Here is a 24,291-nt window from a genome sequence, read left to right as displayed (position 1 = left end):
TTCCCCCAGCAAATATTTAGCATTATTTCTCACAAGTGTCTGATTTTACTCATTTTAGTCTGTGAGAGTATAGGGTGCTTCTCACTGGTAAATAAAACATTTTTGTTTCACTTTGTTTCTTAGAGTATTGCGAGAAAGCATCTTTGGTAAACTGAACTAAGGGACCAAAGTACAGTTTCAGGGAGACAAAAAGACCCAAAGCAAAGAGCAGTGACTCATTAATCCATTTTCAGAGAGTCTTCACCTTATTAACTACAGTTCAGTAAGCACCATCTCTTCTTTCTCTGTATCACTTATATACTTGTAAAATTTTAACACCACAGCTGTGTAAATCACCCTACATAAAAGAAATCAAAATTACTTGTAAATTTGTGTCTTGATTTTTCTCTGTATTTTTAAAAAAGGAAGTAACTAAATGGATGACAGATTATTTATGGGTTGATTGCAAATAGATAAGAGGCTACAAGAAGAACTTTGATTTCATTTTGTATTTTCAACCTTCAACACAATTGGCAGAGAGCTTTTCAATAAAGTATTTCTGTTCAGCTTTGCAACAGGGATAAGAAGATAAATGCTAAATTCCCCTCATCAGATGGAGGACGAACAAAAGAAACTGATGAGTCTCTCCCTGACATTTCTGGTTGTTAAACAGATCCCAAATTGACAGATTGCTCCTTCTGTCTCCATTTTATTGGTGACAAATTATTAAATATTTGTCTAGAAGAGCCATCCAACTTAGAAAGCAGTGACCCAGCTGTACTCAGTTAAAAATGTATCACCTAATGTTATACAAAGCAAATAGCATTTGTTCATGAATTCAAATAGTTATTATCTCCTGTGTCAGGTCTGTAGGATTCAAGAATGAATCGTGATTGGAAAAAATGGTGGGAAAAGCACAGCTTTACATAGTACCGTGACTTAAAAAAATTAACATCTCATTAAAAAGTAATAACTACTTGAAAACAGATCTTGGTGAGCACATCTACAGGATCAAATGCTTTTCATTTCATTATTAGGAGATGAAATAACTTGTGCTGCTGTCAGTAATTACAGTAATTTGTGCAGAAAATTATGTAGGTACTATTTGTTAATGACAGACAAACTATGATCGACTGTCAGCAAAAATTTGGTTCCTATGCCTGAAACAACCAGTGCACTTTGTGCATGGAAAGTGAATCATATTTCAGCATTTGAACCAGAGTTAATATATGATGTAAAAACAATAGCAGATTCTTTGGATTTTCTCAGTGCACTCATTCCACGTTTCTGTAACTGCCTGCTTGTCTCTTGGCACTGCAGAGCAGCCATCACATGTTATTTTTGTTTCTTTGTGTTTCTTTATCCAAAAGTTCCGTGTCTGAATTTATGTGGGACACACCAGGAGTTAAATAGGGTCAAGAGAAATTTAAGAGCATGAGCAGTGGGTGAAAGGGAAAAAAACCACCAAGATTTCATCTGAATTGCCTGGTGAAGACAGGAGACAGTCAGGAAAAGTGGACTTCTCTTGGTTTTACATCAGTGAGATCAAGCTCTGCCATGTTGATCCCGTTTCCAGGTACTTCTCAAAATGAAATCCTTAGAGAGTTGATTATTGGTTCCATATTAAGGGAAAATGGCATTTTTAACAGGGAATGCAGTTAAAATAAATACAGCTACAAGACTATATTTATGGTAATGAGGCTAATTGCCTTAAAAACTTGTGTTAGGAAAAAAAAATGGGTCAGTAGAGATAAGTTGGTTTCCCACTGCTTTCAGTCCTTGTGCATACCTGTTCTCTGAATTAAACATTCTTACAAGGCAGCCAAAGGTGGTTAAATCCAACTTTCTCAAGGCCAGCACTTCTCTTGAAAGGGTGAGTTCAAGGTTCGATATTTCATTCTCTAATCAGAAAAGGTTCATAGTACCAGTGTATCTACAGTGATAACATTGCACTGCTCTCCATAGGAGTCACAACTCTATAATAAAATACCTTGTAGAAAACAGTGCTGCTAGCAAAGGGAACGCATAGACCCAACACCATCCTCAGCTGCCTGCTGTTATTGCTGCCATCTCTGTAGATTCTGGTGAATATGCACCTGATCTGTGATTCAGACTAATTTGTTTTGGGGTTTGTGCCATTTTCGGCTCACCAATCAATATGGCTAGAAAATTGTCATGGCTTATACAAGGTAGGCAGTGGGAAAGTGTGGCCAAAGGCAGGGAGGAAAGCAGAGTTATCTCTTTTGGCAGTAGTGAGGCTTTAGATCATCTTATGACAATCTTAAAAAAATGCACCCTGCAACCTCCTAGCTGGCTTTTTGCTGCTAATTAGGACAACTGGGTGCTTAGAATCATGAAATGGTTTGGGTTGGAAGGGACCGTTAAAGATCATCTGGTCCAACCCCCCTGCCATGGTCAGGGACATCTTTCACTAGATTAGGTTGCTCAAAGCCCCATTGAGCCTGACCTTGAACACTTCTAGGGATGTCTTCTTCATCTGTAGTCACACATAGTCCAGTTCATTTTTGCCCAAGTGAATGAAAGGGCAGGGCTGAGGATGGGACAAAAAAAAAAAACAAAACCCCTTTCTAAGAAAAATGATGCCGGTGCAGAAAAAAATCGAGTGAGAAAATAAAAGGGTAGTCTTTAACAGTCCATTCAGAGCACATTAAGCCATACAGTCACTTGTGCTGTGTTTAACATTATCCCCTGCAAGATGTAAACGATCCTGTCACACAGGCAGCCAGCCAGATGATGTCTACCCTAATCAAAAATTCTGATTTTTAGTGACTCTGGATCTGAGGACTATATGTCCTTGTGGGTGCACCAAAAATATGCAAAATCTTCCTGTGTGAACAGGCAGTCAACGTGAATAGACAGCTTCAGTGTAGCCATACGCAAAGGTGGCATGGAGATGGGGGAAAAGACATTTCAAAAAATCAAATTGTAAGAACTTAATCCTGTTCCTAAGTGGCAGATCTTGGATTAATCTGCTTTACATCACTAATCTTTAGACTTGGTGTATCATGCAGCTTTTCCTAAAAGAGCTGAACTGCTTGCTACAATTCTTGGAATATCAGTATATGTCAAAAATGAAATAATTTTCTCATTGTTGCACTTACGCTAGTAGAATTGTGACAGTGTGATTTAATATGATTTTCAGTGAACTTGAATCCTCATTAATGCTTTAAAAATCCGCTATTGTGAATAACTAGGAATACTGCCTTCTATTTTCAAGACAAATTTTAAGAATTCTTGAGAATTCCTGTTGTGCAATTAGGCCATTGCTCCTTGTCTGAGCTTTCTGGGAAATTTATGCCTAATTAATTTGAATAAATGTAAAAATATAGAATAACACAACTTCTAATGAGTCTCTATGTGTATTTTCCTAGCTTGCTCTTTCCTTTCTTTTCAGCTACATCTGAAGTGAATGTATCTTTAGAGATAAATATATGCAGGCAAAAAAATCATAATGGGAAAAACTGACTTCAAAACTAAATGGAAGAGAAGGGATTGTTTTCATTTGCGTGTTAGAGGATTTTTTTACAAATTTATACAAATAGCAGTGTAATTTAACAAGATGTGTTTTCAAGGCTTTATTAAAGATTACACAAAGATTAGCTTTCCTGTTATGATAATGTAAAACCAATGCTTTATCTACTGTACCTACAGTGTGATTGTTTTTAATCGTGCGCTCTCTGCCTTGCAGGTATGTTAATATTTGCACCGTAATCTCACTTTCCCATCATCTCCTCTCTGGCTGCAAATGTAAACAATTTTTTTAAGCCAAGGAGTATAACCCTGTGTCCTGAGAACAGATTCCTTTCTTTCTTGTTGTAACCCAGTAGATTTGACTGCAATGTTTGATTTCTATGCCCAAAAGAATGAAAAAGCAGATGGAAAAGTGTTGTAGTTTAAATTCGCTTGTGAGGCCAGAGCAGAGTAACTCAGCAAAAAAATCCCTGAAATATCCCGAAGATTTTTCCATATTGTGGACTTTTCTGCATTTCTGACTTTTGTGGGTCTCAGATGATGTTGATGAAGCCCTTGTGTCCAAAGAAAATATGTAATGTGTTGCATTCCGCTGTCTCCAGTAGAAGAGCAAGCTCAGAGAAAGCAGTGTTAGGCAGGGAGCTTTCTGGGACATCCCAGCACATAACTGTTTTGGAACAGGTATAAGGAGCTGTAGGTAGCAGCATGGTAACCAAATTTTAAACTTACATATGCTTCCTAATGGTATGGATAGTAGTTTGTAAAATTTCAAATGGAGACAGCAAACCTACTTAGGTATTCTCGATCAAAGGTACAGAAGTCAGCCTGCCGTCACTGCCACTGGATCACCAGCCAGCAGCTACCACCACAGTCTCTCCTGCGTTGAGTTTTAGCTGGCTACCATTCTTCCAAGCCTTTAGTCCTTCAAAGAGCCATTTGGGGTAGTATGAATGTACAGAAGCACCAGTGTATTGGGGGCATTTTGATCTCAGTGAGATCATTATCCCTGTTCTCTCTCTCTCTCTCTCTCTCTCTCATCAAGCAAGCAGCAAGAACAGATCTCTGCAGATTCCTGCACTGGGCTGCACAGCAAGATTGTGCTACTATAGTGCTTTACATTTCAATTAAATTTTTCTTTTTATTAAATTAAGAATAATTAAAATTAGAATTATTTTATTGAAATTTGTTTTAAAAAATTCAATTTGCAGTATTTAAAATTTATCCAGGTAAATGTAGATGGAAGATGAAAGGTTTTACTGTTTACTTTCTGCTAAAAACTCTGACCAAAATCTGCCTCCATATGGAAAAGTTCTAAGTCCTCTCTCGCTGAGGTTATGGAATGGTCCAGTCCCTCAGAAAGATGCATCAGTGTTGTTGTGCAATCAGTGCTTATTCGCAAGGAAGGGGTTTTCTTTGCCTGCTTTATAATCACAACTGCCAAACTGTACCCAGTCTTAGCATCTCTCATGAGCATGCTGGCCATACTCTGTGGAAGTATTGTGTATGCTCTCCAGTTTGAGCCTCAGTAGAGGCTTATACGGAAATCTGGCGTCTCTGTTGGTTCAGTAGTATGGAAAGGTGAGGCACTGGCAGTCAGAATGTAGGGATTAATGACAATAATAAAAATGGCTGTGGGCAAGAATAAAGGAACTGTGTAGCAACTACTGGATAAATAGCTGAAGGCATGAGTATATAATGACACACAGTGTAAAGGGGACAATAATTTTCTCCTCGTGTAAGGTGGTTTCAGAGAGTGTTCTTCTTACCTGGTGGCACTGTAGACCATTTTTATCTATCTGACATCAACTGGGAAATAACCGAAAACACTAGATATTTCTGAAAAAAAAAAAAAAAATTGGAAAACAGTAGGGAAGATGCTTGAAGGTTTTAACCCAAGGCCATTAGAAAGAAACACTAGATAACGATAGGCTCAGTTAGATTCATAGGGGTTTGGGCCTTTTTCCTGGTCAAAGCTATTATCAGATTGTTGATTACAAAAAGAGCCCTCTGAAGTGATCTGGGAGCAGGGTCTGAAAGAGGAATTAACGATGGCAATGAAAGTAGGCAGCTTGTAAGTATGTTATGAATATGAGTTAAATTTTTATGAATCATACTGAACTTTAGACTGACTTTTTTATCCACAGAACAAAATGCAGTCAAATTTTATTCATGTAAGTCCTTCTGGTATAAGCTGCCACATGAGTCAGGAATAGGAATTACCATAAGAACTTGCTCAAGTAAATTGATATTTGAATCTACCCCTACAACAAGAAGGACATGAGATAGTTGAAGTGATATTTCCTGTGTTTGGAATTAACAGTTTCTCAGGAATTGATTCATGGGATGAAAAATAAAGACACAAAGAGAGAGCTCTGGAGAGGAAGATCAGTCCCTCCTTGTAACATTGTATAATTATTGTGAAACATATTTTAATTTTTGTTTGTAATGTATTTCATTTTTGTGTGTAAAAAATAATAAAGGGCTCTACTGTCAATAATGAACAGTAATCGTAAATCACAGCTATAATAAGCGCATTAAACTTCCACAGTCATGGGTGCTACTTTTAAATATGTGCTATATTTCTCCTCCAGGAAAACTAAGATTGGCAACTAGAGGCTTCAGAAAAGGGGCAGGGGGAGATATTCCCTGCTGCTCCTCTGTTTGTAATTAACCCTATTTCAGTTTATATATTCTTATAGCACTAGATATTACTGTGGTACCTGTCAAAACAAGTCAATCAAATTATATCAGTCAAAGCATTTTGTATTACCCATGTTCCTTTCCTCCCTCCAAGTGGAATTTGATTAATTAGAAGCCTGGATTGGACTTCATTGCTCCAGGTTTGACAATTTCATTGGCAGGTTCATCACTATGATACTGTTCTCCCTTTCACAGGAGAAAAAGAGACTATATAAATATTGGCTATGTAAGCTTAAGTAATTTCAACAATAAAACAACACTGAGCTATATCTTTCATAACTGAGTGTTGTAGAAGTGGCTGCTTTGTTGAAAGACAAAGGAGCTACCTCAGTTTGTGTTCCTCATTGCCTTGTCTGGTTGTTCACAGGAGTGTGGTCAATGTGTCATGCCACATGGCACAGCCAGGCTCGCAGTGCCAGGGAAGGTTCTCAGTGGAACAAGTTCTTGCATGGGTACTTTCTGGTTGTATTATCTTGTTTTGCTGCCTGAAACAGTTTCGTAAAATCTGAGTTCACAGAGTGTTCTGGAGCAAATTAATTTGTTTCACGTCTATAGAAAATGGTTGTGGCAAAACAATGAGAGATTACACAGGAAAGGAGCGTGATATTTGTTCATGATCTCTCCAAGTAAGTTACCTACTTATGCTCATCCTCTCATATATTTCATTCACTCTGCATCACCGACATCCTCACAAACCCCAGGATGCATGTGCCAAGGTGGTCTGGTTCACTCGTGTGTGACACGAGTGACATGGGACATCGAACCCTTATCACATCTCTTGTCATTTTCTTGATCGGTGACTATAAACTAATTTTTGGACAGATGTTTTATACCCTCTAGGAGCCCACTGTTGTGATTGGCGGTTCTTTACTTTGAATATGTCTTTCTTCAATCTCTAAATCTTAGACAAGGCTGCTGTTTATTGCCTGTTTTTCTTAATTTAGTAAACACACGTCTTTTTTTGTTATGATCTGCTTTCCTTTTGGGCTTACAGGGAAGAGAATGGCGTATGTCATATGTTGTAAAATTGCTGCCAGCACTGCACTGTTATGGTTCAGGGTCTTCTGCTGACAAGACACCTGTGCTATGGTCATAACAGGGTCTAGACATTCTGTCCAGGCTTGACAGAAACGACTAATTTTTTGTTTTATTACTAGGAATGTTGTGTATTGTCAATACACGTAATTTTTCTAATCTTTTTTCTCTCTTCTGGTGCTTACATGCACATTTTCATTCATATTTCATTTGTTTCTAGCCTAATAACAGTAACGAGGATGATGGTTCATCTAGCTCGGATGTGTCGCTGAGATTAAGTTGGCCTACGCCCTGCATCAAAACTACTTCCATAAAGAAAAAAATACAGGTCATTGTCATAGGAGACTCCCTTCTGAAGGGAACAGAAGGCCCAATATGTAGACCAGACCCACTTCTTAGGGAAGTCTGCTGTCTCCCTGGGGCCCTGGTTAAAGATGTGAAGAGAGAGCTTCCTACCCTGGTACGGCCCTCAGATTATTATCCATTATTGATTTTTCAGGTAGGCAGAGATGAAGTTGCTACAAGAAGAGGGCAATCAAGGAGACTTCAGGGCCTTGGGTCAACTGGTTGAGGGATCAGGAGCACAAGTAGTGTTCCTTCAAGAGAAGGACTTGTGCATGATGTGATGGTTGGAGGCCATCTTGGGCATAACGATCACAAAATGATGATGAGTTTTCAATTTTTGGAGAAGTAAGGAGGGGGTCAGCAGAACTGCTGCCTTGGACTTCCAGAGGGCAGACTTTGGCCTGTTTAGGAGCCTGATTGACAGAATCCCTTGAGAGGCAGTCCTGAAGGTCAAAGGAGTCCAGGAAGGCTGGACACTCTTCAAGAAGGAAATCTTAAAGGCACAGGAGCAGGCCATCCCCATGTGCCAGAAGAAGCGCCAGCGGGGAAGAAGACCAGCCTGGCTGAACAGAGAGTTTTGACTGGAACTCAGGAAAAAAAGGAGAGTTTATGCCCTTTGGAAAAGGGGGCAGGTGACTCAACAGGACTACACAGATGTAAGGCTATTCAGGGACAAAATTAGAAGAGACAAAGCCCAACTAGAACTTAATCTGGCTACTACCATAAAAGACAGTAAAAAATGTTTCAATAAAAAATGTTTCTATAAATACATTAGGCACAAGAGGAGGACTAAGGAGAACTTCCATCCTTTATTGGATGCGGGGGGAAACATAGTGACAAAGGATGAGGAAAAGGCTGAGGTGCTTAATTCTTTCTTTGATTCAGTCATTAGTGGTACGACCAGTTGTTCTCTGGGTGCCCAATCCCCTGAGCTGGAGGACAGGGACGGGGAGCCGAATGAAGCCCCTATAATCCAAGGGGAAATGTTTAGCAACCTGCTACACCACTTAGACAGGCACAAGTCTGTGGGGCCGGATGAGATCCACCCAACGACACTGAGATAGCTGGCAGAAGTGCTCACCAAGCCACTTTCCATCATTTATCAGCAGTCCTGGCTAACCGGGGAGGTCCTAGGTAACTGGAAATTAGCAAATGTCATGCCCATCTACAAAACGGGCTAGAAGGAAGATCTGGGGAGCTACAGGCTTGTCAGTCTGCCCTCAGTGCCAGGGAAGGTTATGGAGCAGATCATCCTGAGTGCCATCATGCCACATGTACAGCACAACCAGGTGATCAGGCCCAGTCAGCATGGGTTTATGAAAGGCAGGTCCTGCTTGACTAACCTGATCTCCTTCTATGACAAGGTGACTCGATTAGTGGATGAGGGAAAGGCTGTAGATGTTGTCTACCTAGACTTTAATAAAGCCTTTGACACCATTTCCCACAGCGTTCCCTGGAGAAACAGGCTGCTCATGGTTTGGATGGGCGTACACTTCGCTGGGTAAAAAACTGGCTGGATGGTCGGGCCCAAAGAGTTGTGCTGAATGGAGTTAAATCCAGCTGGCGGCCAGTCACAAGTGGTGTTCCCCAGGGCTCAGTGCTGGGGCCAGTTCTCCTTAATATCTTTATCAATGATCTGGATGAGGGGATCGAGCACCTTTAGTAAGTTCGCAGATGACATCAAGCTGGGTGGGAGTGTTGATCTGCTTCAGGGTAGGAAGGCTCTGCAGAGGGATCTGGACAGGCTGGATCGATAGGCCAAGGCCAAGTGTATGAGGTTCAAAAAGGCCAAGTGTCGAGTCCTGCACTTGGGTCACAACAACCCCATGCAACGTTACAGGCTTGGGGAAGAATGGTTGGAAAGCTGCCTGATGGAAAAGGACCTGGGGGTGTTGGTCGACAGCTGGCTGAATATGAACCAGCAGTGTGCCCAAGTGGCCAAGAAAGCCAACAGCATCCTGGCTTGTATCAGAAATAGTGTGGCCAGCAGGACTAGGGACGTGATTGTCCCTCTGTACTCAGTACTGGTGAGGCTGCACCTCGAATCCTGTGTTCAGTTTTGGGCCCCTCACTACAAGAAAGACATTGAGGTGCTGGAGCGAGTCCAGAGAAGGGCAACGAAGCTGGTGAAGGGTCTGGAGGACAAGTGTGATGAGGAGCAGCTGCGGGAACTGGGGTTGTTTAGTCTAGAGAAAAGGAGGCTGAGGGGAGACCTTATCACTCTCTACAACTACCTGAAAGGAGGTTGTAGCGAGGTGGGTGTTGGTCTCTTTTCCCAAGTAACAAGTGCTAGGATAATATCCAATCTTGAGTTGTGCCAGGGGAGGTTTAGATTGGATATCAGGAAAAATTTCTTCACTGAAAGTGTTATCAAACGTTGGAACAGGCTGCCCAGAGAAGTGATGAAGTCACCATCGCTGGAGGTATTTAAAAGACGTGTAGGTGTGGTGCTTGGGGACATGGTTTAGTGGTGGCCTTGGCAGTGCTGGTTAATGATTGGACTCGATGATCTTAAAGTTCTTTTCCATTCAAAACGATTCCGTGATTCTATGTTTGTATATTTCAATTGCATGTCCTATGCATTTTGTGGCTTCATGAACTTACTCTATGTTTAACAGGTCACTTTGTTGGTGGCAAGGGATGCTGTGGTAAAGCCAGGAATCCAGCCATTAGGAATTATTCATTTTGTGTCTCTAGAGCACACTGTTCTGGTTAACACCTGCAAATCACACCCTTCTTAATTACGTTTTAAGGTTATGACTTAAATTCTACTTTCTTTGGCTTCCCCATTATTTGGAGTTTCGCAGCTAGGACTGTGAAACTCATGTTGGATTTACACTCCAAAACCCTCATTCTGTTTACTGGCCTAAAATAAACTTGGTTCCCTTTGTAGGATAGTAGCAAAACGCAAGATCGAATTTGAGTTATGAGTGAGAGTTTCATTTAACCTCACTTCTTATTAGAAAGCTGACTTTATCTAGCTGCAGTTGATCTTTTAGGCTCCCTTTTTTGATACTGGAAAGTGATATGCCCAAAATGTGATTCATCCCCTATTTCTTAAACAGTGATTTTATTATTATCACATAGAGGCACCTGTTGCTGGACTAATTATAGGAGGAGCCTCCATGCCTACTTTTTACCAGAAAAGTACATAGAACATAAGTTTTTACTAATATAGAGATGCATTTAAGATGTGTATCTGGTGCAGCAAACAATGCAAAATAGATGTAAACAGTCACTGGTTACCTTTTTCTGAAATAGCTATGATTGAGACTTGGGAGGCTTTTGAATTGTTTTGGCTACAACTTTTTTTTTCTTTATGGCTTCATTACCCTTTCAAATATTTTCTTGTTTTGTTTTCTGATAATCCAGGAAAAATATATGAATAAATATGCTTGGCTGTTGTTAATATCAGCACTTTTTCTGCAGTTTCCAGTTTTGATGGAATAGCCCTTTCCCCTGTCCCTTTTCCTCAGTAATCCCCTGTTCCCAGTAATGTCTCCTGTCTCGTTCCACTATTACACATGTTATTATCCACAGGATCAGTGATCAACATTTGTGGAATGCAAAGGCAGATGAATTTTACAAACTCCTATCCAGTGGAAATGGAAGGAAATAGAATATGATTGATCTTCCCTAGTTTACACATTGACCCAATCTTACATGTGCCTGTTTCTTCAGTGGTTTTGAACAAAACTGAGTTTGACTTGGATGTACACCAGTATTAAATCCAGTTCTCTTTCCTTTTTCCTCTTGCAGTAGTCTTCTCTTCTTTATAGAATCATAGAATGGTTTGGGTTGGAAGGGACCTTTAAAGACCATCTAGTCCAACCCTGTCTTTCACTAGATCAGGTTGCTCAAAGCCACGTCCAACCTGACCTTGAACACTTCCAGTGATGGGGTATCCACAACTTCTCTTGGCAACCTGTTCCAGTGTCTCACCACCCTCACTGTAAAAAATGTCTTCCTTATCTCCATTCTAAATCTATCCTTCATCTAATTCCTGTCATGAGGAAATCAGGCACTTTGTCCAAGCTGAGGTGTTACTGTGAAGCACATTGCACACTAGCAAAGTAGAAAGTGAGAGGGAGAGCATTCCTCAAAGCAACTCCTGATCTTCTATGTTCTGATGGCAATGTTTTCCTAACCACAAAAGTCACTAAGAAAAAGGTTCTGCAGTTAAATATGCTATTTTATTTTGATTTTTTTTAATTTCAATGGAGCAATGAAAAAAGACCAAGTTTAGGAAACATCTTGCTCCCTGCCTTCCCAAATGTTTGAATGATTCTCTGTTTTTAAAATAGAGTAAGAATCTGATATGAGACTAACCTGATGTAGCTAGTGACAAGAGGGATCCACACCAAGGAGGTCTTAAAACAAAACAGAAACCTTCAGTATAAATGCAGGTGAGACTCTAACGCAGGTTGTGAAATTTTATAGCACTGATCTTCCCACCCACCTCTTCCCACATCCAGGCCCCGGCCTTTCGGATACCAAGAGTGTGATTCATCTCATCCCTTTCAGATATCTCTTTGAGATGAGATGAATCATGCTTTAAAAGCCCTCTCATTGATTATAAAGGTAGCATAAATGATTAGCATAGTTGTCTGATGTCATTTGGCCATATGAATCCTACCCAAAAGTTTTATTGTAGTATACTTTCCTAGTGCCTTAGCAATTAGCAAAAGTCATTTCAGTAAAATTAAATGAGCCATTGTTCCATTCCCCATTCTTCCCAAGAAGAAATCTTTTAAAGAAGGCAAGTACGATTAGGCAATGAAAATAAATCATTATACATAGGAAAGCTATGGAAAATCTCTCTCTTCCTCAGTTGTCTCTCTTACCTTTTCTCCCCATATTGTTGCCCCCATCTTGTTCTGCTCTTTTAAACCTTTTTATACTCAGTGCTGGTTTTTTGGATCCTAAAGGCAGACCCTGCTTACAAACACAATGTAGCCCCACGCATTGTAACGCAGCTACATTTTATGTAGACTAGAGAAGCAGAAAAAGGTACTCCTTTCATCATTGTAAACATCACTTTTGTAATGGGAGTGGCATGTTTTAGTGCTCTTTTTTTTTTCAGTTTCATACACCATGCAAACAAACGGCAAACACCAGCACCCCACTCAGCACTGCAGAAAATGGAAGGGATTATCTTTGCTACTATCTGCTTATATTGCAGCAGGACCACGCTGAATTAGGAACTCCTTTGTGCAAAATACAGAACAGCTATGTGGCCAGAAATTACCTTGCCCTTTACTAGCGTACAGTGTTAATAATGGGGAGAGAAGAGGATCGAAGCATACCGTAACGTAATCGTCCCAAGGTCATGCCCTAGGTGTGCAGTGGACCTGAAGAAATCTCTGGCTGCAGTCTATCCCTGTCATTTGCTCTCATCATCATTTTGGAATACTCTCAGATCTCCACTTTACTGGTAGAAGTGTATGCAGATGTTTTTTGGGTCAAAAGGATGATAATTATGTCACCAAGGAACAGTATTCAATCATTGTTCCTTGTCCACAACTAATGCTTTAAAGAAAATTTCCATTTTTGATGTTTCCTTAGAATATCTTTTTACTTCTTCATTAGTAGTCCCAGGGTAATGAACAAATTCTTCCGTGCTGAAGAAATCATAATCTTTTTATCCTTGTAGTTGTCCTGGCAGTAGTACTTAAATAGTAACAATGATCACCAGCTTTAGATGGAAATTAAATAAAGCTTTATTTTAATTATCCCATACTTCTGAATTAACTTCATGTGTATTGTTAATAGTCACCTTAATTAAATAAGTAGCATCCCAATTTCAGATATAAATTCAGAGATTTCTTTTTGTAATTTACTGTTTTGGCACTATCCATTAAGTAGTCCATTATGTTATCTGACCTTACATCTTTTTTAAGCTAAAATAATGAACCAATGAAAATAATGTGAGGAAAAAAAATTTAAAAAATTTCAGTACACTCAAAAAACCTTATCTCTGTACTCATACAGCTGCTAAAAAAAAGCATGTGTGTATTAAATATACCCTCTCTTAAGTTTTATTGCCCAAGCAGTCAGGCTGGTGAGTTTGTGATAAAATGCCAAATTCCAGGCAACTCATTTTTTTACTATTGCCTTTTACTTCTCAGGCTGCAGCTATTACGAACATGTTTGTTTTAAGAATGACTATACAGCATAGATTTCATAGATAAAACTAGTGATCATTCTCTAAATAGATATAACTGTTATTTTCTGTATAGCTAAAAGAGAAATGCCTGGTTGAAGCAATAATCTAAGCAGGTTATTGTCAGTAACAGCTTAGTTGTTCAGCTGGAAGTTCCCATTAACTATATGATCTATGAAAAATTAGCTGTATGAAGTAGATTTTTATGGAAATAAAGGACAGTAGTTTCTGTCTTTTCTCTGATTGAGAGATAAAAATGTTGTTATAAATGAAAGCAATGATTTGTCTGTTTATGCAATGTGTCAGAGGATAGGAAAAGTAGGAAAAAGGTAAAACTGTCTTTTTTTTTTCCTTCGCCCAACATATATTTATTTTACCTTCCTTTTCCTGAATCATATCAACATGTATTATTGACATTGTTCCAAAGTTTGTCTCTTTGGGTGTTTATCTAGGAATTTCACAGATCACTGAACAGAAGTAATATAAGTACAAAGGACTATTACTTTTTTATTTTAGGTATCTGTATCCAAAGATATTCGTGTCCTAGAAAAATATGCAAAGGAGATTTAAATTCCAGTATCTACACCATTTATCTTTCACAGACCCTTCACTGTGGTAGTACAGAAGCTTGCAAAATCTGCAGTACACCTCTCTAAGTATTTTTCAAGTTGTGTGGACAATCAGAATACCTTTAACTTTGTTCTCATAGATGGTGATGTATTTTATACCAATATTTAACAAAATGAACTCCAAGCTTCAGTGTTTTATTACTAGTCATGGCAAGTTGTGCCATAACTTCTTGACGTAGGCTTCACTGGCCCCTGGCAAGGACAAGCCATGGGTATAGAATCATCGCTGGTTCAATTCTTTTTGTCTTTACCTTCCTATAATTGTACATTACAAACAATTTCCTTAATCTATTTCTGTCCCTGATCTTCCAGGAAAAGTGAAAGAGTATTGACCCCACAAGTATCTTTTATGTTATTTATATTTCTGTAAAAAGTACTGTAATTGTACAGTAGATTAAATATATGCTCCTCTTTCACTCCTCTTTAATGTTATATATTGTATTGCTAATGTTTTGTTTTCCATATCTTCTCCAGGTCTGGGATTCAGTATTGCAGGAGGGGTTGGAAACCAACACATCCCTGGGGACAACAGCATTTATGTCACCAAGATTATTGATGGAGGAGCTGCGCAAAAAGATGGGAGGTTGCAGGTTGGAGATAGACTTCTTATGGTAAGTATGACAAATTTAAATCACATTTTATTTGGCTGAAAATTGTTTCATATAAGGACTTTCATTCACCATACCTCTTACTGGAGGTAACCATTACAACTTCTATAATAATTATGAAATATTTCTGTTACCTTCTTTTTTTTGCATTCTTTATATAGATTTCTGAGACTGCAGTTAAAAAAGCATTACTCTGGAAAAGCAACATTCTAGGTACAGAAGGCAATGGGTTATATTACTTTGACAAATCCTTAACTGAGAAGAGAATAAACGTGTTATGCACATCAGTGACAAGTCAAAATGCACGAGAAAACTTTAAAAGAAGATTTTAGACAAACTGTTTGTTATGGCAGTACTGATTCTACTGATTGTTTTAAGAAAATTGAAAGATGTGAAAACGTGCCACTAAACTCTCACATGTAGCCACTGTCAGTGGACTATTACCTACATTTCGGTACATATAGGAATGCTCTATGTATATATTCCATATAGATGTTTAAAAAAATACATTTTCCATCTTTTTCCTTGAGGAAGTGTACTTATTCTTCTGATGGATCTCACTGCAAGAAATTCTTCCTGATATTTGCAGTGGTAGTACATTGTTCCTTGTAGGTAATTCTTTCCCACTCAGAGTTTGTTTAATGCTTTGTTGAGGGAAGTTAATCTATGTCAAGTTGTATTCATGTCAATGAATTTGCATAGATTTCAGCAGGCAAAGAAATATTTTTTGAATTAGTGCCATGAAAAAAATGTACTGTGGTAGCGCTGTTTTGTGATGTGATATCTAAGCAGTAAAAAATTGCCGTGACTTTTTTTTTGCTGCCTGCAAAACTGTGCCTAATTGAGGTTTTCTTTATCTGGCTAGGGACACTGTGTTCCAGTCACATGTGAAGATGACCATTCATTTTATACAGGGTATTAAACAGAACTGGAAAAGCACTTGGTTGCTGGGTTGGTGACTCTTTGACTTTTTTTAATTAACCCAAGTGGGTAGATAAAACGGCTTAAGGATCAAATGGTGTTATCAAAATCAAAGCAAAATGAAACTAGGACTTACACTTTCTTTGGCATTTCTTCTTTGCAGTTTCTCAGCACAGTAAAATCTAAGTCACTGTTGTATAATGAAGTTTTGCCTCATTTTGCTATAGAAATGTATATTTGTATTTGCCAAATTTGCACCTTATTGTTTTATTTTGCACCCTGTAGCAAATCTGCTTTGTTCAGCTGTTGGTTTTTCTCATGATGAGAATCATGTTTTTGTGTTATCTGTAAATTTTTGTCACCTTACTCAATTTCTTCCAAATCACTGAAGGTAATAAATAATATATACCAAAAAAAAAAAAAAAAAAAGATGCAAAAACCCTGCATTCACCATCTCCAGTGTAATTTAATCAGGAAGAATTTGAATAGAAAAATAATTCTTTTATACACCACTATAAATTCATTTATTTCCAGATTTTTATAGGATTTGTCTATTAAGCATCGCTTCTCAGTCTTGAACCTGTGATTCACTGCAGTCAGATATAGATATTTCTTCATTATGACAAGTTTATACTGCTGCATCTGACCTCTGAAAATGAGCAGAGGTCATTCTCAGTGCGTTTGATGTCTTCATACTGCTTTCCTTCCAGTCTGGAGTAATTTTTCACTTACCGTCATCTCATTTTATCACTGCGTGTAAAATGAGCAAAAAAAAAAAAATCAATCATAATATTGCTCTCCACTAGTTATGTATTTCCAGACCAAGCTTTTCACTGTTGTATAAGAACATGCTAGTCAACTTGCTCTTTGTATACCTTAACCATTACATTTTTGGAGATAAATTTACAAGATCAAAATCCATTTCTAAAATTCATCCAGATTGCAGCCGTGTTTTCTGTTTCTCTCCAAAATGACACCCTCATTTCTTTATAACTTATGTACCTTCAATATTTTTTCTCTTCTACTTTATGAAGTATCTGTCAGCTCATGGCATGTACTTCATGTTCCTTTGTAAAAAGTGAGTGAAAGAATTCATTACTTTCTTTTGGCAGTGTATCAACACAATATTACCCTTGTAATCTATACAGTCCTACTTCTGCTTCACTGATTCCTTATTGATTATATATTTGAATGCGTCCTTTTTTCTTTTCTTCTTCACAGTAGGGCATCCTTTCTTGATCTTTGTTTTTTCCATCATTTCTCTATAAAATTTACCAGAATTTGTCGTCCTTCTGGAATTCTCAGCAGCTGTTGGGGGGCTTGTTTCATTTTTGTATCCGTGTTCTGATAAGTTCGTGTGAAATGCTTTCAGCTCCCAAAGAACATGCAAATCAATTGCATTAAAATCTAAGATGTAATAAAAGAAATGCTGCAAAATCAAAACTAATATTGAAATGTAAAACAATTAGGTGCCATCTGAGCATTTAGCGGTTTGATGACCCTACTGTTATTAAACACAGATTGCTAATAGTGTGTTAAGCATTCAGAAGATGTATTATGTAAATACTGAGCATTGTGATTATTGTGAAATCTAAACAAGGGCATGTCTGTGCAGTTATGTTTCTGAGGCACTGAGCCTGCACTTAAGGCTTATTATCCTGAGCACTTCCACAGGAAAATGCTCCATTGTAGGATAATCCTGAGATGCTCATTAGGAAAATTACTGGAAGAAGCCTAAGAGTGCTCAAGCTGAAAACTGAACTCAATGTTTTTTCTAGATATATGTGAAAGGAAAAGACCAGAGACCTGCTCTGAAGACTTAGAGCTAAGAGGGAAATACTCCCATGCTCTATTCTGGTGGTTATGCCTATGATAATGTCTACTACTGCTGGTGATAACGCCTGTGGTGAGAATATGACTGCACTGGGCATTTTAGCTAGGTTGCTTCTCTTTGTACTGGAAGAGAGTAAAGGGAAATCACATGCAGAGCGTCATAGGATAACATGATAATTCAAGGTCAGCTATAGGGTCAGACCAGGTTGCTCAGGACTTTATCCAATTGGATCTCGAAAATCTCCAAGGATGGAGCTTGCACAGCCTCTCTGGGACACCTGTCCTACCGCTCGACTGTCCTCATGAGGAAAATACTTTTTGTTATAATCTGTTTGACCCTCTCTTGCTTTGACATACGCCTGTTGTCTCTCATACTGTTACCACATGCCACTCTGAAAAGCTTAGCTCTGTCTTGATGACCTTCCTGTAAGCAGCAGGGGGGTTGGTGTTAGTCGTGCCCAGAGGCATCCCTTCTCTAGTCTGAACAAGCCCAGCCTTTGCAGCTTCTCCTCACTGGGCAAGTGTTCCCACCCCAACCATTCCAGTAGCACTGCCCTGAACTTGCTACACTTTTTATCTTTCGTATGGTGTGGGGACCAAAACTGAACACAGTGTCTAGCTGCAGTCCAACGAGTGCCTACTGTTGGGCAATAATCCTTCCCTGGATCTCCTGTTTCTGCTCCTGCTCATACAGCTGAGGATCCTGTTGAGCTCTTTGCTGCCAGGACACGCAACTGGCTCATGCCCAGCTTGCTGTCCACCGGGACCCCCAAGCACTTTTCCACAGAGCTGCTGCCAGGTTGTCAGTGCCCAATCTGTGCTGTTGAAGGGGATTAGTCTGTGCCAGGGGCCTGACTTACTGTTCTCCCTGATGAACATCATAAAGTTCTTGTCAGCCTCTTCCTCCAGCCTGTTCAGGACGGCAGCCCTGCCCTCGAGTATGTGGACTCACCCTCACAGTGAAGTGTCATCTGCAAACGTGAGGAGAACACACTCCTCACTTCCTTCAGTGATTGATGATGATGAGGAAGAGCTGAAAAATGGTTTAAGAAGTTATTACCTCCCAGATAATAATTATTTTCTTTTATCTGATACCATCATCTCACTTTGGAAGAGTTTATCTACAGAATGGATAAATGAGAAATCAGTATAAACCTGTGTGGTTTTACTAGCACCAAACAACACTAATAGCTAGAAGCAAGGCATTCTTCAGGGAAAAATCTAAAAACATGAGGCATTAAAAGAAAGTTTAAGCTAATATTTATCTCTTATGAGTATTAGCTTTTCAAAAATTTGTCTCCTATGCCAAAATACCCTGTGTGTTTGGGCCATATCCATTAGCCTGTTGCTTCTTGGCCCGTGTAGTCAGAAAGATCAGACTTTTGTGGAGTTATTTATGCTTATGGGAAAAGCAATGTTACTCACATACCAAGAGATTTAATTTGATTCCGTTTTCTTGCTGAAAACAGAAGGAAGAAGCAGGGGTCACTTTCCTTTTCAGAAATTTAGGCTTGCTTCCTACCCAATTCTGTGCTGAAAAAAGTGTGTTATTGTTTCGTGGTTTCATAGGGCTGCAATAGGTGTGTGATTGCAAAATTGTTGATATGTTCTTCACAGGATCCCCTACCAGTATCTGTTTCTTTCAGATTCTATATGAATGCAGGAACATGTTTGTGTTAAAGTAGTCAGAGCATATAATTTAAGATGCATCCAGGTTAGCATTTTGTTCTGATCAAAAGTGCTCTTTTAAAGTGATTTCGGCTGTCTTGTGGGATGGTCTTTTAGAAAACAAATTGGATTTTTTTTAATGAAACTCAACAGAAAATGTGGTCCAGGAGCATTCCTAATTAGCATTGTCTTGCAGCTGTGAACAGGCATTCTAGTCAACAGACTACATGTAATGCAAGCTAACCCCCCCAAAACATGTATTGCATGGATGTCATATCATCCAGACCCTCTGTTTCTGTGAGTCGCTCCTAGTGCACACAGTCTTCACTCAGGTAGGTGCACCCACAGGTTACGCTGCTATGCCAGTTGATGGAGTACAGGCATTACCCAATTAGACATAAAGGAAGAAAATGGTGTGAACAGGTAGTACCTGATCTATAGGTTGTACTGGCTGACTAACACAAAGGAAAGACACTAGAAAAAATACAGTACTCTGAGGTGGAGACTGAACAAGTACTGAACTAACTCAGAGGGCTCAGTGGCTGCATCCCTTCTGACACAGCGCTGGGCTCTGAGCCAGATTTACACTTGTCACTGACTCTGGCTAGTTTATCTAGCCTGCAAATGTAGATTTGCTAGGATTGGTCTTTGGATGGTACCCTAGCAATAAGCTTCCCAATTTATTCCTTCTAATGATACTCTCATCTGGTTGTTCCTTCACAGTTCTATCATTCTCATGCCACTTCATTAGCCCTAAAAACATTTTTTTAACAAAATCCGTGTAAACTCGGATTGAAAAATGATTGTCCAATTCAGTACAGTGCCACTTGCACTGTGTATGCACTATACTGCTTGAAGCCTGAAGCCCACAGCTCAGTTTTTTTCTGTGAAGCACAAACTCTTGCATTTCTCTGCAAAGAGCAGATCTGTTTTAGGACACTTAGCCCATAACTATTCATAATCTAAGCAGCTAATTTCAGAGGAATTAATAGACTGTGTCATCTGAAGATAGCCAGTTTCTTTCTAATCAGAGTCCATCACTTGTACAACTAACTCAGGAGTCCATGGGATTATAAATTGTTAGTTAATCCAAACAGATTTACATCCTTTGGAAAAATGATTGGTCTTCAACACTGAAATTTTTTTCACTTTTTGCAGCCTTTTAAATCATGGTGAGTTTTTAAAAAGACCATCAGCATCTCTAGATTTACAGCTGGCACTTCGCAGGTGTTTACTGGCAAATGTTCACTCAGGATTCACTCAGGAAAATCCACTTTCTGAATGAAAAGTAGAATATTACACAAAAGCAAACATTACCACTGGCAAGTTAAATATCACCTTTGTCTCATTCATTGAGTGAATCAAATCTCTCTTACCCTAAATCAATAGAGGAAAGGAACAAATTCCCTTTAAAAAAAGAAAATTAAATAAGACAAACTTATTCCTCCAGAGCTCTTATTCTATTATCAGCTTATGCTATTGTGAATGAAGTTATTCTTTAGAGCACTTGTACAGCCATTTTGGGGATTCTAAGCTTTTCACTGTAGCTACTTCTCAGTGCCTTTGTTTTGCAATATGAATCTAGGAAAACTTCCAAATAAGATAATTCTTGCTTAGGCTTACACTTCATTGCCTTCATTATGCTATTTAGGAAAAAAACACCCCAGTCGTTTTATATCTCCTTGGTAACATTTCTTACTGATTTCCCCCATTACTCAAATAGCTTATTTGATTTGACTTATATCTTTAATTTTCTTCTCTATTGCTATATTATTTCTTCCTCTTATTCTTTTCCTGTAATATCAGTATATCTTTGTATCACATAATTTCTATTTAAAGAAACAACTTTCCTAATTTCTTTTTTACTTCAGGTGCTCTTTGCATTTCTGAATTTTCTGCATATGGAACTTTTCCTGTTAGAAAAGCCCCACTTGCTCCATGCCTGTTTTCCTTCTGACTCCTCCCCTTTGACTCCTGTCACAGCATTTTTTGGCTCAAGGACCCGAGTCTTGTAACTAAACTGACCACTCAGTTAAATTTCTTTTTTTAGCATTTGCCTTAGGGTTTTTCCCCCCTTAAACCATTGCTACTTAAGTTGGCTTCATAGAGCCAGAAAGTTGGCATGCAGTACCCATTCTACCCACTCAGCTCTGATGTCAGCCCTTCTGCACAAAAGTCTCAGCAACTCAGAGGGTTGTGTGCCGTATTATACACTTTGATTTCTTATTTTGTGCACATCTGCTGCTCTTTATCTTCTTTAACTCAACTCTTTTTTTTTTTTTCAAACCACATGCTCTGCTAAGGTCATCTCGACAGGAGGAAGTGAAGCTTTGGTGTCATGCATTGACTGTGCCACAACCACTGAAAAAGCCAGATTTAGTACTTGAAATTGTATTAAAATTGGCATATTTTATGGAAACGAGTAAAAGCTCAAGAAATAATCTCTCTTGGGGATTCTGAAACATTATTCTCTCTCTATAAATCTTACCATAAAAACCAATATCATATTTCCTAATAATCACCATCTCTGGCATGATGTTTTGAAGAATGATATCCAGAGATTTCCTTATGAAAAAAATTACATACTACAGTCATCTTGCAGTAACATCCAGGGAAGAAGAAAAGGTAAAGGATAACTGTGCGGTCATATTTCCAGAAGTGTGAATATTCAGTACTTAACAGTTTTGAAATACGTAAACAAGAAAGGCTTAATTTTCAGTCATTTTTTCTTGCTATCAGCCTAGTAATTTAAAAGGCATTTATTTATTAAAAGTGCATATGTATGTTACTGCTGTTCATAACAAAGAAAAACAGAGAAATTTATAAAAGACAGGGATCAGATTTTTATTTAAATAGAAGACCTGTCAAAATACAGCATACAGTGTCAGCAACTCTCTTCTGAGTGTTAGGATGTATCATTGCTCTTCATGTCAAATTGTCATAACATGCCTGTCATTGTGACTTTCAATTAACCTTAAAACCAAGTTTGAGAATTATACAAGGAACAAAGTTTAAACAGAATCCTTACATTTAGCAATACTGTCCAATAGCAATCATTTTCTCCTGGTGTTGATGAAATCATCTGCGTATGAAGAGTCCTCCAGTAATTCATAATAGCTGGATTTCTTTCCAGTTACCAAACCCTTTTGCGGTAGCTTATTGTCACAGCCAGGTCTCTGATAATGTACTGATATTAAATTCCATAGAAAGTATGTATTTTTTCTGTGATTTAGAACTGTACTATGCTAGATTATGGTTGAGGAGCTTCTTTTTCTCCATCTTGCATAAGCTTTACAAGGAATCCTTGCAATAGCTGTAGAAGTTGAAGGATGGCACTTTAAATCACAATAAAATGTTTCATATACAACATTCACCTTGAAATGTAAGTCACTGGAACAGGCTTCCCAGGGAAGTGGTCAGAGCACCAAGCCTGTCAGAGTTCATGGAGCATCTGAACGATGCTCTGAGTTATATGGTTTAGTTTTAGGTAGTTCTATGAGGAGCAGGGAGTTGGACTTGATGATCCTTATGAGTCCCTTCCATCTCGAGATATTCTATGATTCTATGATTTCTACTGGCAGACACTACATGTCTGAAACCTGTATCTACAACATTCTTTACTTCTTTCTTCTATCCTATATTTTTTCTGTTCAGGATGTATGCTTTTTGGGGCAGGGACCATTCACTATTCTGTTTATATGAGGACAACCTATTATTGGCATTCTGTGGATATAGTGGATTTATATGTGAGTAAATTTTATACACCTCTACAATAAACCACTTCTGACACTTTTCTTTTGATATTCTTTTTCTGCAAGTAAAGTATAAACAGGCAAGGTTTATTGTCACCGTTTCCTTCCCTATTTAATCTATAGTCCTCTCTGCTTATCCTTGCTCTTGTTAAGTATTTTTCTTCTCTGATAAAGCACAGATCTAGTATTACATTCTGTTACTTTTTCAATGTCTCTTTCCTGTGCTTCCAGAAAACTGACAAGCTTTCACACTGAAAATCCCTTTTTCCCCACCCAGAACTGCCCTTTTTTATTTCCTGCACCTCATAGGCAGCCCCTTATTCTGTATACCACTCTGTACCTCTTATCATTTCAATGGTCAATATCATATCAGGGATGGAGAGATTTGGGGTGTTAACTATTTCAGAGGTCCCAGCCATGCATGCTAAGACGTGAATTTGAAAAATTCCTCTTGATAGGTCAAATAATGTAGGCAGTTTCTGTAAATGATGTGGTGTTAAGTTATAAAATTATTATTAAATATAGTTTTATGTTAATGATGAGACTGTTAGCAGAGTATCATGAAGAACTTTTCTACTGACAAGACCAAGTGTCATCTTGACCCATTATGATTCTGTGATGTTATCAATACTGCTACGTCAGTCTTTGAATATGCATGTGCTAGGAAAACTGTATTCTCTACCTTGCTGCAATAGTGCTTCTGTAATCTTCAGTGCTCTTTGTCTATAGCATTTTTCCCAACATTGTGATAACTGCAAGGCTGTGTCATTTTTTATGTCTATTTCTGCATCCCAACTCACCTGTCTGATTTCTCCTTTAAGGTAAATAATTACAGTTTAGAAGAAGTTACCCATGAAGAGGCAGTAGCGATACTGAAGAACACATCAGATGTAGTGTATCTGAAAGTTGGAAAGCCCACCACCATTTACATGACAGATCCTTATGGCCCACCAGATATTACTCACTGTAAGTGATTTTTGCAACTCATTTTGTAGGAGATAGGAGTTTGTCAGATAATTCTGTTTTTTTCGTAGCTTGTCCAAAATATCCCGTTGAAGTCTGTGAAACAGCTTGGAAGGCTACAATAATGAAATGTTTATTGCCACTTAAGCATGCTACACTCATGAAGTATTACAAATAATATAACTCTACTAAAGGATTGCTGA

At 38.5% G+C, this 24,291-nt stretch overlaps 1 protein-coding gene across 7 annotated transcripts in view; it reads left to right on the top strand.

Annotated features, from left to right (window-relative positions):
• Positions 1–24,291, top strand: part of DLG2 (discs large MAGUK scaffold protein 2) — a 1,096,363-nt gene that overhangs the window by 765,852 nt on the left and 306,220 nt on the right. For all 7 annotated transcript variants that reach the window (XM_068425103.1, XM_068425108.1, XM_068425110.1 and 4 more), the window contains 2 exons: positions 14,818–14,954; positions 23,947–24,091. In XM_068425103.1, the coding sequence (XP_068281204.1) occupies positions 14,818–14,954; positions 23,947–24,091 (282 nt within the window). The remainder of the gene's footprint in view (positions 1–14,817; positions 14,955–23,946; positions 24,092–24,291) is intronic.

This window comes from Nyctibius grandis, chromosome 2, assembly GCF_013368605.1.
Source record: "Nyctibius grandis isolate bNycGra1 chromosome 2, bNycGra1.pri, whole genome shotgun sequence".
Taxonomy (NCBI): domain Eukaryota; kingdom Metazoa; phylum Chordata; class Aves; order Nyctibiiformes; family Nyctibiidae; genus Nyctibius; species Nyctibius grandis.
The sequence above is the reverse complement of the archived record's forward strand: the minus strand, read 5'-3'. Positions and strand labels throughout refer to the sequence as shown.